This window comes from Carassius gibelio, chromosome B2 (genome assembly GCF_023724105.1).
Source record: "Carassius gibelio isolate Cgi1373 ecotype wild population from Czech Republic chromosome B2, carGib1.2-hapl.c, whole genome shotgun sequence".
Lineage (NCBI taxonomy): Eukaryota > Metazoa > Chordata > Actinopteri > Cypriniformes > Cyprinidae > Carassius > Carassius gibelio.
Window position 1 is genome coordinate 29,574,927 of NC_068397.1, and position 17,835 is coordinate 29,592,761.

At 34.5% G+C, this 17,835-nt stretch overlaps 1 protein-coding gene across 1 annotated transcript in view; it reads right to left on the reverse strand.

Moving 5' to 3' along the window:
* LOC127950537 (potassium/sodium hyperpolarization-activated cyclic nucleotide-gated channel 2-like) overlaps positions 1–17,835 on the reverse strand; it is a 49,530-nt gene that overhangs the window by 8,093 nt on the left and 23,602 nt on the right. The window contains exons 4-6 of the mRNA XM_052547660.1: positions 16,151–16,369; positions 4,881–5,027; positions 3,353–3,593 (exon numbers count right to left, since the gene is read on the reverse strand). Coding sequence (XP_052403620.1) covers positions 3,353–3,593; positions 4,881–5,027; positions 16,151–16,369 — 607 coding nt within the window. The remainder of the gene's footprint in view (positions 1–3,352; positions 3,594–4,880; positions 5,028–16,150; positions 16,370–17,835) is intronic.

Below are 17,835 nucleotides of genomic sequence, written 5' to 3' on the forward strand. Positions count from 1 at the left end.
TGATCACAAAACATAACTTGCAACTAATTAGTTCTTTCTTCTGATTATACACCTTTAAAATCCATTAACACATACTGTACATAAATGCTACTGCAATGAAGAAAAGTCTCTCAAAAAATGGAGAGCAAATCAGGGCAATTACAATCGACTAAAACTAAAACCATTAAAAAAATTCATGTTACTTAAAAAAAAAAAAAAGTAATTGTTAAATAGAAAATTCAATGGAATTCATTCTATTTCAGCTTGTTCCGTTTTTTTTCTGATTTTCTTTTAGATGAACAGTAGTTTTACTAAAATAATTTAAACTAAAACTAAATTTAACACACTAAAATCAATAAATTCAACCAATTAATCAAAAATGTCAAAATCACACATATAAAATTAATTTGAACAAAAATTTACGTGAAAATAGAAAAGAAATATATGTATATAAAAAAGAAGATTTTTTTTCAATAGATTTAATGTAAACATGTTTGTGATGTTTTCTATTATCTACCTTCTTAATATTATAGTATATACATTTTACAAATGATTTTACAAAATGGTCATGAGAATTTGGAGGGAAATGTGCTTACTTGTCCTGAAAATAATGCAAAAATACAAAAATCATGTTTTTGTTTTATTCAAAATATATTTATTTCTATTAAATTTATAGGTGCATTTTTATATTTTTTAGATCTATAATTTGCATAAAGGGTCAATAACATTAAATCTGTCTTTTTCCCTTAAAGTGAAAATAATGTCAACATTTTATTAAAAATATAATTGTCCTTTTATTTGACTGAGGTGAAGTTTTACATCCATTTGATATCCCTTACTGCATGGTAACAATGGGTGTCTGTTTTTATTTTGCCAAATTGAATTAAAAAAGAAACACCGCAGCTGAGAACTTCACTAAGTTTTAGCTATGAAAACAGCAGCACATTTTTCCCGTGGTAATACTGAGACTGATCCTTCTACACACACGATCAGGCGGCTTCTCTCTTTTCTCCCTTGATCTCAGGCTACACAAGACATCAGTTTGTCTTTGACCTCTTCCAGAGCCTCCTGCCCTCTGCAGCTGAGATCGGCTGACTCATGTGGGTTTAAGACTGCAGAGGGATCGTGTTCCTCTCCTCAGCATCACACGCTCTCTCTCTGGATCTCTCCGTCAGCTCACAACCATCACAGCTCACTTTCCAGAGGATGCAGGGACAGCGGCCCATTGGTTCATTTTCCATACTGACACTGGGCTGGACCAATCATCTGTTAACAGGCTCCGCCCCCTCCTCCTCTGTTTCTTGTCTGAGATGCAGTCAGTGGCTCAGAGATAGAAACAAAAGCGCAAGGGCAAGGGGGGTGTGGATAAGTGCGGGCCACAAAAATAAAGAGTCAACATGTGCAAAAATAACCGACATGTTTAGTGCTGTAGCTTCAGTTTCCAAGCCTACAGTACCTGACGACATTTTGCAAAAACAGGTGAAAATAGCACATGGAGGAGAGGTGACTAGCCTAGCTAACATGATTAACAGGGAGGGAGTGTTAATCAGAGCTGGTGCAGGAGGATAGTGTGATGATTTAACGTTACCTAAATGAATGAATATTATAATAAGATAACATAATCGTTGTCATTATTATAAAGTCTGTCAGATTGACACCTACTGCACTAGCCACTCAGTCAGCATAAGCTAAGTTTTTGTAGCTAGGTTAGCAGCGTTAACTTATACAATTGCAACTTCAGCTCACTATTCTAATGTTAACCCTTTAAAACCCATAATGGCCGTGCGGCCCTTCTCTAGAAAAACTTAAAATGATGCCATTTAATTATTTTAATTATTACTTTTAATTACATTAAATGGCTGCATCAAAGCGCTCACGACGAGTTACACGTTGGAAGAGATGTAGCTAACGCTTGATATTTGGGGATTAAAACCCGCCTTGCATTTTGAAAGCTGTATATTTTGGTTTAGCTGTATATTCGACGAAGTAGATATTTTCTCATGTTTCTAATGAATTTCCAATATCTTTAATATACAATATTAACGGTGAGTTTTATTCATTTGTGTAAAGTTGCGCAATTTTTATTAAATAGCATTAGTTTCACTTGTATTTATTTATTTATGGCATTGTCTATATAGTTATTGTTTTGTGTTTTTTAATATTTTATTTCAGTTGAAATTTATTTTCTTTTATTTTAACTATATATATATATATATGTATGTGTGTGTGTGTGTGTGTGTTTTATTTTATGCATTTTCAGTTTTAGTTTTAGTACATCATATTAAATGTGATAAATATGAGAAATGTTGCCTTTGCAAATAGATGAAATTAAATAAAAAGAAATAAAAAAATAATAATTTAAATATTTTATCCCAGCTGAAGTTTTTTTTTTTTTCAAGTACCAAAAATATTATTATTATTATTTATAATTTTTATGTTAGGTTTTAATTTTGATCAACAATAATAACCCTGAAGGTCATACCATTTTAGTGCCATTGACAGACTTAAATCTGCTGCAAAATCTGCATAGAAAAATTTCCACCCTCACACAAAATTTCTGTGTAAAGTAAGAAATTTTTGCACCTTAACAACAACTATAACAATAACTAACCACCATTTCTTATAAGAGAATAGCAAGTTCACACCATAACACAACAACGGCACAGAAGAAAGACATGTCGAATCACTTTCAGAGCTGATAAATGATAAAAACATCAACAGCCAATCAAAATCATCCGACTGTTTCTAAATAACTGCAATGCACACTTCGGATAACAAGCGTTGTGCAGTGAGTGTTGTGAATATAGTAAAAGTTATAGTTCTCATTCTCAGTGTGAACTTCATCTTGAGATGACACTGATTCCCTGATGACACTGGAAAGCATATCATTTTAATATTAAATTCCCGTCTCTCATGCAAATTTGATGTTCAGAAGTAAAACACTTCCTGAAGACTAAAAACTGTGGTGCATTCAAAACATTTCTCTGTTTACTTGAACAGATTTGGGACGGGAATATCTTTCAGGGAATGTTTGGGGGGGGGGGGGAATTCTGTTCAGTTGGGTGCAGTTTGGTTGCCTTTAAATATTGAGAAAATACAAGTAGCCTGTTAAATGGTTAGAGAATAACAAGAGATTAAATTTAAACTTTTAAATCTAAGGTCTAACCGGATCAGATGCAGGAGTAAAAGTAAAAAATGTTTTTGAATGCCGTTAAAGTTCAATTCATTACCGTCGATACGTGTAAAGTACTAAAATAGAAGCTTAAATGATTTCAGATGTTATGGGGTTCAATAAGGATTTGAAGAGTTTAATTAAGTAAAGTGATGGTTTAATTCCCATCTAATTTACGAGGTTAATTTGAGAGCATCGTACCTCCGAAGTAGGAGCCGTCGGAGAGCTTCAAGCCCACCGTTCCTTTGGTGATCACGTTCACCACGCCGTGCTGGATGAAGTACATCTTCTTGCCGATGGTGCCCTCACGGACGATGTAGTCGCCTGGTTGGAAGACCTCGAAACGGAGCTTCGTCAGCATGGCGGTCACAAAGTTGGGCTCGGCGTTGGCGAACAGGGGCATGGAGGCCACCAGCTTACGACAATTGAAGTTCACGATTTCCTGACGGCGAAGGAAACGATGGAAAGAAGTCCAGAGGGTGAGATGCATCTCTTATACACAAACATAAGGGTGAATCACATCATAACTGTCAAGTAATGTTTGGGTAATAAATAATGTGTTATTTAATTTAATATTATTTTGTATAGGAACCACACTAACAAAAACTGTCTTCTTTTTTAGTTTTATCTTACATTCATCGTTGATGGGAAAAGACAAACATTTCGTCTCAAAGCCTTTCCTCTGTGTTAGTTTTATATTATTTTAAAATATATATTATTTAATATTGTTTTAAAATATGTTATTGTTAATAATAATAATAATTTGCTAATAAAAATCTTGAAATTTAATAATAAGTGAATAAATATTTAACCATCATCATCATTTTCATAGAGAAAATGAAACTTATTATTATAGTATATTATAGCCTGGCATTTATTGCACTGCATTTAATTTATGCTTTTATAAAATATACATTTTACCTGAAATATAATAATAATAATAATAATAATAATAATATTAACATGAATTTGCATAGAGAAAATTTAACTTATTATTATAGTATTTTATAGCCTAATATCTTTTGTAATTATTTAAAAATAATAATAATAATAATAATAATAAACAAAAAATATAAATACTTATTATAGTACATAATAGTGTATAGTATACACTATATACAATGATATTTAAATAAACATGTTTATTCGTAAAAAAATAAAATAAAAAATTATATTTAAAAAGTCCAGAAAAATTACTATTATTAATATATAAAAATCTTGATGATGATAATAATAATTAGCATGGGGGGAAAAAAACTTATTTTGTATCCTACAATATTTTTTACTGAATTTCATTTATGCTTGTATAAAAAACTATTTATCTGGAAGATTTGTAATAATAATTATAATAAACAATTTGAACTGGAAAAAAACTATATAGTTTTTATAGTATATTATAGCCTAATATTTGTTGAAATGCATATGTAATTGTCGTAACGTTATATATAATTTGATTATGAGGTGAAATGTGACCCGGACATTTCTTGGTGTAATTCAGCTACAAAGCATCACATTAATGTTACATTCAGTGCAGGAAAGCTGGAAGGCATTCACAGAGGGATTTAGCTGTTTACTGTGACACGAATGAGTTTGGAAGCCGTTCCCGCTTCAGCATCCTTTCATTGTTCTGGAAAGCTCTGCAACAACTGCACGGCCTTCTGGGAGATTTTTCCACAGATGTTTACAGACATAGACAGACCTTTGCAAACACACACACTCACACACACACCTCTCTGAGCGGATCGTTCAGCTCCTCTAGGATGCTTTCTTCATCAAACATCTTGCCCTGGTAACGGTGCTCATAGTAATCGTGGATTTTCTGTCGGAAATCTGCTGGGAGTTTGTGGAAGGACATGTACTGCTCCACTTGCTTGTACTGCAGAGACAAGAAATAAAAGACAGAGATGTAAAGAAAATGACAAAGTTTTTTCATCTCAAGCACTTTCGGTAGAAATGCACTAATGTATAGTCTCATGTCAGTTCTTTAAACCAGGGTTATTATCATTAACTAAAGCTGAAACTATTTAAACATTTATGTTTTTTGAAATAAGGTTGAAATAAATTCAAATATACAATTATTGTTTTTATCTAATTGTCATTTAATTAATTTAATTATCTAATTGTCATTTAGTTTAAGTTGTATCACTACAGTTTCCAAATTAAATTAAATTAAATTAAATTAAATTAAATTAAATTAAATTAAATTAAATTAAAATAAAATAAAATAAAATAAAAACTGAAAGTATGAAAAATAAAAGCTAATTCAAATATTAATAACATGTGCAATAGTATATAAATAATGGTAAAACACTGCTTTAGTAAGCCAATTGTGACCCAGCCATTTCAAAGCAAGGCACGATTTCCAGAGGACTTCAACACGATCTAATTGAATAAATGTTCCTCCTCTGGAGTACAAAACGTTTACCGACACGAACCATGCCAAGGTTACTCAACACACACTGTAACAGCTGGTCAGTATCCAAGAAAAACGAGGACAGGGGAGAACAAAGACAAAGAAAATCACAGGACAAATAACAGTTCATCACTCTTGATTATTAACGCTTCTTCAGTCATTTGTATTCTGCTGCATGCTTTGCCAAGTCCAGGTCATAGTACAAGACACAGAGTACTCAAAAAATTTAATACGCCTAAATGTACACTCATAAAGCATTTAAAATACACCAAACATAACAATATATATGCAATAAAATTAAAATATGCAAAAAAAAAAAAAAAATCTAACTCAAGTATCTCAATGATACTAACATAACACTGTTACAAAGATGTGTAAGTAAAGAGCTTTGGATAAAACATGAGAGATAAAATAGGAAAATATCATTTGACCAAGCTGTAATCATGTCATATTATTCCATATTTAACTGCTTTCATTTACAATTCATAAAATGTTATGAAAAAGCAAAGAGTAATTCATAACATGTAATTTCCACCTCATAAGGCATGTTCATTTTAGATTGGAAATCTTTATTAAAGCACAAGGGAAAAAATCTACCTGTGAAAACACCTTGTAAGAGGTGAAAAATTGTTTTCAGTAAGTTTACTTTCTGAAAGGGCCAAAAAAAAAAAAAAACTTTTAAAAAGTAACTTTCGTGTTTTCTCTCATTGGTGTAATCCAGGTTTGGGACCCCCAAATCCCAGCCTCAGTTCATTAGTTAACACTAACGAGCCAAGCATCCCTCAAACTGAGTTATTTTTCGGAGACAGAAAGAGAACAGTAATGATGGAATGATTTAGGCAAAACAAAGAAAGCAGGTCAGAGCGGAGGCATTAGCATTGCAGTCGTGTGTGTTCCCTGTTGCACTGAGCATCTGCTGATGCAGGCGTTTGTGAAGCACCTGTAAAGGTCCCTGAACCACTTGTGAGAATAATTGCCTGTGTGTTGAGCTTTAGAAAGGTCCCACTACTGCTCTCATTCCACAACTTCATACAAACATGAAAGTGGGCGGCATCTGTCAGCGCCAGCGCCGGGTCAACAGTGTTCAAAGATTGCTTTTAAAAGGAGGTCACATGAAAAACATAACATTTTATTTGATCCTTTGAAAAAACTGAGTTCAATAGAATAGATTTTAGATTTTTAGAACTTCCACAGCTTGAAAAATAACAATAACAATAATAATTTTCCTTGATATTTTGAAATAGCAAAGTTCAGTGAACAAGATAAAAGTCCAGATATTCCAAAATAATAAATAAACAACAATCAAACCATTTTTTGTGCAAGGTACTACATTTTAGAATTTTTGAAAAGATAAAAAATCTTTAAACAAACAAACAACATAAAAAATCCTTGATATTTTGAAATAATAGAATTGAATGTACTAGACTAGAATTTTAGAAAAAAAAATCGAATTTTACTTGGTCTTTTGATAAAACAGAATTAAACACATTTGATTTTAGATTACCATAAAACTTTCAGAGATTGAAAAATAAATAAATACATTTAATTCTATTTGATCTTTTGAAATAATACTGTTCAATATACTAGATTTTAAAATTGTAGAACTTCATGGATTAAAAAAAAATGTCATTGACCTCTTGAAATAACAGTTCAATGTACTAGATTTTAGAAATTTAGAACCTCCAATAATAATAATAATAATAATAAAAAGTAATTGTTTTTTTTTTATGATAAAAGAGTGTACTATAATCTCCAGAGATTCACAAATATGCATATATTAAAAATAATAATTATATAGTTAAATTGTACTTAAATGTTTATTTTATTTTTTTATTAAAAAAAAAAATATTTATAACCTTGGGAAATTCAAATATAAATAAATAAATAAATATACAAAATTCTCTTTTGAAAGAATATTGTTCTCTATAGTTTTTAGAATTTTAGAACCTCGAGAGATTTTTAAACAAAATGTATTAAATTATAATTTGGAGAACAAATCATCAATGACAACAATCAAAACCACCTCATGAAGGTACAGTAGCAAATAAAGGGGTTCCAGACGCATATTCATTGTCATGTATGAGGGACTGTATTGTAGCGTGTCATATACATGTTGGAAAACATCAGCAGGACTATTCTTAACAGCCTCTAGTGGTCCGTCACCCTGAAACGGCTTCTTCCAGTGTTTCATTGATCCAGATGCTTCACAGTGAAGATGTCGCTCACTTACGGAGTTGAAGAAGCAGCAGTGTTGATCTAAGTGGTTCACTGATGGACGATAAAGAAAATTGTGTTCACTGGGCAAGTCAGAAGAAAGCAATGTGATAAAGATGGACTGATAGACCAGCATCCTCTCTCGCCTCATCTGCAGCCAAATTAAATGAAAACTGAGTCGCCATTGATGGAGCCATTTATCAATCGTTGTGAAAGGTTATGAACAAGTACAGGTCAGGACATGCATGTGTTCTTACTGGTTTAGCATTTAAATGCTGATGTTATTCGTTCTAATATCACAGGAAAACCTAAATTTTTCAACACCTGCAGACCCCAATGGGTTTTGATTTCAATAAACTGATCAAATGCAAATAAAAAAATAAAAAAAATTGTAATGTAACTTGCATTAGATAAAAGTGTCTTCCAAATGTATAAATATAATCTAAATAAAGCCACCTAAATAGCTTTTAATATAAATGCAAAGCAATACAAGTCTATGATACTGCCTCATTTAGATAGCAAAGTAAACGTGTGTGTGTAAATTGCAGAGAGAAATGGCTAGAAAATATGAATAAGTCTAGTCTGAAATCTCAGAGCAGAAATCCATATTCCATTAGTTCCATATAACGTCATAACATCAAGTGTGAATCTCATTTCTCTAATTTTAATAGCAAGCGCTCACTCTTTAATCTCTCTTCATTCATACGTCTCTTTTAGTAATACGCTGTAAAAATAATTTTTTACGTTTAAGGATACAGAAAAACTCTACTGATTGGCTAAATATAACTTAATCTGATGATGTTGCATTCCGTGCAAAAAATTGCAATTCATTTAATGTTACTTAATCTTACTTGCTATTTTTCTTTGTAATTTTTAGCACCTTTTTCAGCTGTAGTTAAACCCACACACAGTAATGAAGCCATTAATGTGTCCTAGTTGAGATGGTTAGTTGTGCATTGACTTTCCACACTCGTCAGGAATCACCTCTAAATTATTCACAATTATTCTCTGTCTGTAGCCTGAAATGCATCTCACCTCATAATTCAAAACCTCAACACATGAAATGTCTCTCCCATCCTAAGAGTGGGTTATGTGTGTGTCTGTGCAGCTTAGACATGCTCTAAATCTGCAGCATTGCACTGAGTGTTTCTGACTGCTGCTGTTTCTTTGCACATCTCTGCCGTTCGCTCCAGTGACAGGACGGGGACCATCCTCTCACTGCCAGAAATAGCACACAGATCACACGATCCGCTCAGGTTACTCAAGAGAACACGGCAAGCATCTAACACCAGAAGCTACAGTCCATCACAAAAAGACTATAGGATTACCATAAAAATATAGCACAGAAAGGTCATCGTAATGTCATATTTCTTGGACAATGGTTTGCCTGTTTTGAATGCATTTTTTAACACATAAATTAAAAACATTCACCCTCACATTCTCAGCCTCAGTGTTTTAGAACAGCCTGAATTGACTAAATGACAGTATTATAATCCCAGGACACCATATTGATTCCTGCCTAAAGATTTTCCAGCCTAGGTAAAGGCAAACAAAACCCTGGTCCCTCATTCCCTGTGTCTCAGATAAATGGAAAACAGAGACGAGCTGTGTGTGTGTGTGTGTGTATGTGCTCTTGTTTTTGTATCATATCAGGACACAACTCTGTATAATGACATGGGTATGACACAGGTATTACAAGGAGAGGGTGACTTATGAGAACATAACCCATGTCCCCATTTTTCAAAACGCTTATAAATCATACAGAATGAGGTTTTTTGAGAAAGTAAAAACGCACAAAGTTTCCTGTGAGGGTTAGGGTTAGGTGTAGGGTTGGTGAAGGGCCATAGAATATACAGTTTGTACAGAATAAAAACCATTACACCTATGGGATGAACACACTTTACACAAAAAACAAACGTGTGTGTGTGTGTGTGTGTGTGTGTGTTTGGGTGTGCATGTTGTGAAGTCCTGGTGTCCTCTTGCTGAAAATAAAGATGAAGTCTAATTTCAGGTTGGGATCAGAGATGTATTATTCTAAAATAAATCATCTCATTACGGTATAAGCACATTTCTACCTGCAGGTACAGTGAGCCGAGCCGAAGCAAACCTGCCCTCAAACGCCTCAACAGAGTCTCAACTCGTCCAGAAGAAGTGTCTCTTTTATTCAGCAAAAAAAAAAAAAAAAAGTCATTAAGTTTTATGAACCACAAACCATCTGTCTTTTTGGTCATATGTAATGCAGTCATAATCAAATGAGACCTGTGCTGGTAAAATGAGTCACAATGAGCAAATGAAGGTTCCAAAGCAAAATCACCCAGCAACATTGTATCTTCACGCCGACTTTTATACAATATAGCTACTTTTTTAATTTGAGATACAAATATAAGAAAGAAACAAGTGTATAGTGTATTACATTTTCCATTTTACATCTAAACAAAAGAATTCAAGCAAGAAAAACAAATAGTAAAATTTGAAAATCACTTGTGTTCATTCCAACTTAATTGATTTTTTTAACTACAAAAGCAGTTCAATCAAGCAGTGAGTGATTACCTCTTTTATTATTTGATTAATATTGAGACAGACGGTGTTTATTAAGACTTTGTGTAATGCACGGATCTGATATAATGTTACACATTCAGTGTTTTTCCCCCAAAGATTCACTTAAGATAATACTTTAATATACTCAGCCTACTGTACATCTTTGTATATGTGTACTGAGATCTCTTAATGTGTGTGCTGTGGATGTCAATCAGCACGAGAAGTGAACGGAGAAAAGGTACTCAGAAAACGTATATACTTTCAGATGTTTAACAACTATTTGGAGCATTGGGATCGCTAGATAAGCTTTGTAAAAAAAGTATCAGCTAAATGAATAACATTTCAAACGCACTACAAAGAAACCACTGCATGTCGATGCAACAGAAGTGAAAGGTAACCAGCCCTGTACCAAAGTGAAAAATCCCTGGAGAACCTGACGTCTCTGTCCGGGAACAGTTTCATCCTGAAGCCCAGAGATCCTTGGGGAGAAATAATCAGTCACGCAAACCAACACTGATGAAGTACTGCAGTCATTTAATGGTCTCAATGTTTACCCACCCATCTGGGGAGAGACAGACGGAAACTCGGATAGATTTGGAGATCGCTAATGGACGGAGTGAAAGAATCACAGGTGATTACGGATATTAGGCAGTTCTGCATTAAGAAGAACAATAAAGAGAAGCAGATAGAGAGAGGAGATCTAGTGATATTTGTCAAGCCTGTTTCCTCAGGCTGTTCAGAGCAGCAGCGGGCGGATAGGAAAGCTCAGAGAAACCCGAGAGATACGGTTTGGTGTCAGTCTGCGGCAGTGGTAGAGAGAGAGAGAGAGAGAGAGAGAGAGAGAGAGAGAGAGAGAGAGAGAGAGAGAGAGAGAGAGAGTTTCAGATCGACGCCCAATCAAAAAACACAATGCATGACAACAGCAGAAGAGGCATTAGGGCTAATTGAAATTCTTCTCTTGTTTTTTTCTGAAAAATATTTCAGACCCCCTGTGAGCACCGGAGCAGCGGGGGTCCACGAGTTAGAGTCACACAACCAGACTCTTAATCATCGCCAAAATATCTAACACTCGCACACTGCAGCTTACTCTGACTAAGAACCATTAGTTTGGAGAGGAACCGGCCTCCTGGATGACGCACGAAGAGATCAGTCACAGTTTGTTTCATTTTCACCTGAAGCTTAGGGTTTAACTGAGATAGCCTACTCCTCAGAAACAGACGACAGTCACTAAAAAAGCAGGGAAATAAGGCTTTGGAATTACAATAAGCCTCGACTGTTTCTGAAAGTCTCACGCGAATACAGTAACATTGTGAAATAGTATTGACATTTAGCAATATTGCTGTTTTCTGTTGTAATATATTGTAAAATGCTAATTATTCCTGTGTTCAGAGCTGAATACTCCAGTCTTCAGTGTCACATAATCCTTCAAAAATCATTCTAATATGATAATTTCTCAGTGTTGAAAACAGCTGTGCTGCTTGCGATTTTTGTGAAAACCATTACACATTTTATTGTTCAGGATTCTTTGATGAATGGAAAGTTCAAAAGAACAGCATTTATTTGAAGTAGGAAATCGTTTGCATCATTATAAATGTCACTTTTAATCAATTTAATGCATCCTTGCTGAATAATTGTATTAATTCCTTTCAGAAATGGTAGATTAACTAAATTGTTTATTTGCTAATGAAGTAAGTGCCTCTAAAGGCACAATGAGAAAGTTACAGTATTTAAAAAAAAAAATCTGTTGCACAGCACAAATAAAATGCCTGTTCCTCTGAAAATGCTTCGTGACACTTATGTGGAGCAGGTGCATTGTAAAATTCAAACTGCTCAACAGAAATGATTTAACAAAACAGCACCTGTTCTTGAAATCTGGAAATTATGCTAATAGCAAAACCTGATCATAAATTATGCACATGAAATATCTCTCCGACCAATCAGGGAACGGATGGCTTACACGTAACAGATCCAAGGAGAAAGTGCAACATTGTAACAATTTACTCACAGATTTAGAACTGAGATTTATTTAGAACTTCTTTAAATATATGTCTCTTTGTGTGTGGATATTCTAAAGGCAAGTTATAAAATGTTTGTTAGAAAATGTAAATCCTACACAATCCTACTCATGAACTCTCTAACACAACACACTTAAAGCTTTACTTTTGTAAATTTTAATAGCTGTCCATTTATTTTTTAACTAAGCGTATCATAATACATCATGTGAGATAAGACAAAAAATATATGCATTGTCTAAGTATTTTGAGAAATAACATTAAAATAGTATATAAGAAAAATTGTATTCTCAAGTTTAAGGTCTAGAGAAAGACACACCCTCAGTGTCAAAACAACTTGTTATTCCTGGCATGTGCACATCTTAAATCCATTGCAACCACATTGAAACCCAGCCCAACCATCAGACTGAAGCATCTTATTTTAAGAAAGCTATTGCCATGTTTGTGTCTCCATCGCATCGGGACAGAAGCAGCAGCATCTTTCTTCTACCTGCTCTAATCTGTCCGGCTCTGTCAATCTCTTTTAGTATCCAGAACGCTTCCCGGCCTTCCAGATTTAGTACTCCGTCAACACACTTTTATAGCAGTGATAAAAATAAACAATTCTCACAGACACACACATACACACACAGAGAGAGAGAGAGAGCAGAAACAGCATCCGAGCTGAATGTGAGGGAGTTCACAGCTATGAAGCAAATCAAACAGCATCGTTCAATTTAAAATACATGGAAGGACACATAATCATAGAAATGTATATGTCATCCTTCCTCTTCCGGCGCTGTAAGAAACACCGCATGAAGTTTCACAGGACTGTCTGTGTTCGAACACACTCCCCGGGCAAAGACAGAGAGATAATCACACGAAAGCAGCCGCTCTTTCATCAACCGCTGATCAATTCTCCAGACGCTGAAGTCTGAGCTCGAGGTGTCCTGAGGGACGACGCTCTTTCATATGCTTCATATAACGGTTTGCATGTCTGCATACATTTTTCCTACTTTGAAAGCAGAGTGTGATAAATCATGTCGTCTGTGATTTTATCTTTGTCATTTATGAATGATTCAGGTGCAGAGCGGCTCACCTCACATATTAAAATCATGCAGATGTTATTACCTATTCACTCTTGTGTTGATTGAGACATATTTTGTGCTTTTTTGTTAAATATCTATTTTAGAAAAAGAAAATCATACATGCTTTGAGTGGCTTAATGGAGAGATTATTTTTTTAACTTATAGTGGAACAAAGTTTTTACTTTTATTCTGTAAGGATGCATTTAATTGATTAAAATTAACAGGCATATATTTATGTTAAAAAGAGTTCTATTTCAAATCAGTGCTGTTCTTTTAAAATTTCTTTATTTAGCAAAGCATCCTAAAAAATAGAAAACAGTTTCTAAAAAATATGAAGCGGCACATCTGTTTCCAACATTGATAATAATCAGAAATGTTTCTTGAGCGGCAAATCAGTATATTATCATGATTTAAGTTCAATATTAGTGTTTTGGATGTATTTTTCATCAAACAAATTCAGCCTTAGTGAGCACAAGAGACTTATTTTAAAACTTTAAATATTTTACTAACCCCAAACTTTTGAACAGTACTGTATAAGTTATAATAATAATTCTAATACATTTCTATTCATAAAGCACATTTTCTTTGATCAAGGTGAGACATAAAAGTGCATTAAAATAGGTGCACTGCAAAAAAAACTGTCTTGTCTTACAGTACAAATATCTAAACAATCATGATACATTGACTTAAAACTGATCAAAATTGAGTTTATGCTAAAAACAAGAAGAAAAAAAAAACATATCTGTTCCGAGAGAAAATAAACGTAATTCAAAAGGAAAACAATGATTTTCTTCTCCCATTAACAGATATTTTGTATTGCTTTAGGCATAAACTCAAGAGTCATTTGACTTTTCAAGTCAATGTATCTTGATTTAAGAACATTAAGATATTTGTACTGGATAAACAATACAAAAATACTAAGAAAGAAGATCTTTTCTGCAGTGTGAAGTGTCACTTTAAAACTGAAGGGGCGGTTCAAGAGTCGAATTGAAGCAGGTCACTCGTCCCTGACCCCTACAGGTCTATTCCCAACCCCCCTATTCCTCTCTATTTCACTCCCTCGCTCCCATCAGTTCATTACAGCACTCTCAAGGACAGAACCACAGCGCGCCACACACACACACACACACACACACACACACATACATCAACTTCACGAGGACACTGGCAGGACACGAAGCTGCTGCATCATCAATTTTAGCTCGTCCCGAGAGACACTGTAATATTGCATGCACACACATATACGCAACTAGTGTCCGTCCTCCACTTGATGATATACACTCGCCTTAAATTACTAGCTAAAATAGCCGGGAGGCAATCCCTCTCTTTCAAATCGACCAATCAGAGTGTTCTGTTGCCTCCACCAATCTTTCTGCATGGTAACAGAGCAGCTAAACCATTGGCCCGAGCACGAACACTGAAGCCGCGCCAAGTCTAATCTACTGTTACAAACTCGCCACACAGAAATATGTCAGCAGTGCTGTAGGTAGTACATTAGCTGATGCTGTAGCTGCGGTCTCACCGTCTAATAAAGACTGCAGTGAAAACAAACACACAGTCAGAAGAGCAAACGCATATCTGTCGCATTAGCAGTCATTATCCAATCAACACAACAGCATCTGAAGAGCTGCTGAGTCAACGCTACAGCGACAAACACGCTGTAATAGCTGCACAGACATTAACCGCACAGGCAGATGGAACAATTGCGACTTTAATGAGTTTTAATGGATGGAGGAGTAGCAATGGCTTCCTTGATAATGAGAGTTCAAGACTGAGTTCAAGACTAATAACTCTAAGAAACTGACTTTATGTCTACACGGTGTCGGACAGTCTTGTTATTGCTAACTAAAACTGTCACACATCATTTATAATCTGAAAATGATGATAACATAAACACATGATAAAATAAAACAAATATGAACAACTCAAAGGGATACTTCACCCTAAAAAGAAATGTTTACACTTACCCACATGTCGTTCCAAACCCGTTAAAGCTCTGTTCATCTTCGGAGCACAATTTAAGATATTTTAGATGAAAACCAGGAGGCTTTTAACTGTCTCATAGACTGCTAAGTAAGTCACACTGGCAAAGTCCATCTGCCATCAGTGGTTCAACCTTAACATTATGAAGCGACGAGAATAGATTTGTACACAAAGAAAACAAAAATAATGACTTTATACAAGAATTCATCTCTTGTTTCTCTCCACATCACCATTGCACCATTTTGGAGACTATGAACTGAACGCAGGCAGCGTACGCTCTTCTGAGTCATCCTCGCCACAAGGTTGCGCTGTTTTCTTTCAAATCAAAGTGCAAATATACATAAAAAAACATAAGAAAACAAATATACTCACTATTGCGAGAAATAAAGTCGCAATTCTGAGAAAAAAAAAGTCATAATTGTGATGTAAACTCCAAATTGCAAGATATAAACTCACATTTCTAAAAAAGATCATCCGAACTGTGCGAAGAAAACAACTAATCATATTTCTGGGGGGGAAAAAAAACGATAAAACCTATAATCCATTACCTTTATACATTTTTTTACATAAAAATAACTGCTCATAGATGCTTCAAACACGGCCACCAAATGAAAACTGATATAACCCATTGATTAATTAAGTGAGAGAATGATCTGAACTTTTGAGTGCGCTTCAGAGTAAATTCAAACCGATTCAACAGAACAATTGATTTGCTAATGCAGCTCATATCTGCAGACGTTTGCTATAGTCGATTGATTCCACATGCACGTACCTTCTCCTGGTACTGGCGTCGTGAGGAGTCCAGTGATTGGATGAGGGCCGTGGCGTGTCCGATGAAGACGGCGTAGCAGGTGGCACCCACGATCATGCTGAGCATCGTCAGCCAGATATCAGAGAGACTCTCCGGAGCTTGACGACCGTAACCTATGCACAACATGTGACTCATGGCTTTAAACACGGCGAACGAGTACAGCTCACTCCACGTGTCGTTCTGCAGAGAGAGAAAGACAAACACAGAACATAAACAGCATGCAATTGCTATTCTCAACACGTACTGCCAATCTAAAAGCAGTAAGAAGCAGAGGCTATGACACTTGCACTATAATTTTGCATGCACTTTCATTTTAAGGAAAAAAGCATCAAGAATATGTAACGTTTGTAAGGGTAATTATATGATGACAAAAATGTCATGCATGACTTCAAACTAAATTATTTACAATGTTTTACCACTATGTTTCGCCATTTGATGGATGCTGACCAACAGATAAGATTATTGAGAACAAACTGAAAATAAACTGGAATCATTGCAAAAACGGCTTCACATTTGAACCTGGAAAGGGAATAAATTAACAGTAAAGCATTGAAGATACAGTGTTGTCTCATGACTATGTTGCATGTTTAATTAAGTGAGTGGCATCCATTTTTCATTTCAAGCTAGTAAATAAAAAAGTAAAATACAAAAAAAAAAAACAGCAAGACTTTCAAGTACAACAGTCTTTGTTTTCATTTTTTACAGTGTATTGTATATGTTGTGTCCAGTTTCCAGTGAAATTACTACATTGTGATATCTAATGTTATTTGATTTGGAAGTCTAGAAATATAATATTTAAAGTTTTGTACTGTTATTTTTTACTGATGTGAGTGATGTGATATTTAATGAATTACATATACTATGATAATAAGATTATGCTATTGCTTTAAAATACCTTTTATAAACTTAAAAAATACACTGAAATTTTTCTTTTTATAAAAATTGTGTTTTTTAATTTTACTTTTCACTCAAAAATGATTTGTATGTTTCCCAAGTAACTGCAAAGGAACAGCAAGTAACACATTGACTTAAACATGACATTTGAGTCAGAAAGACTGAAATAACATTTTCTTTGTTAAACTTTCTCCAATATTTTTTTTTTTTATGTACAATGTCAAAAAAAAATAAAGATTCCTGATACGGTATATATGTTTTCATATCCTGTAAGCCATTTATATTATAAGTGAAATGTCTAGTGAGTCGCTTTCTAAACTCTAATAAATAAAGCTTTTAGCTGCAGAATGGCTACCGTCAGGCGTCTCGAAACGACAGAGATCAGTGTGTGGTGAGGGTCTGCCAGCGGTCTCAAACGAGAAGCCATTAAATGTGCCCTTTTTAAAAATGTGTCTGCTGCCTGACTTGTGCTGACATCCGGCTAATTCCCAAGGCAAGATTAATTACGGTTGCTGTCCTCTGCCCAAATGCAAAAACTCTTGAACTGAGGAGAGAGAAAAAACTGGATCTATTGCATCCTATCATGACTCCATTAAAGGAATAGTTCACCCAAAAATGACAATTTGCTTAAAATGTACTCAAGCTAAGGCCATCCCAGATGTAGATAAATGTCTTAATCATAAGAGATTTGTGGAAATGTACCAATGGGTCCTCTGCAGTGAATGGGTGCCGTCACAATGAGACTCCAAACA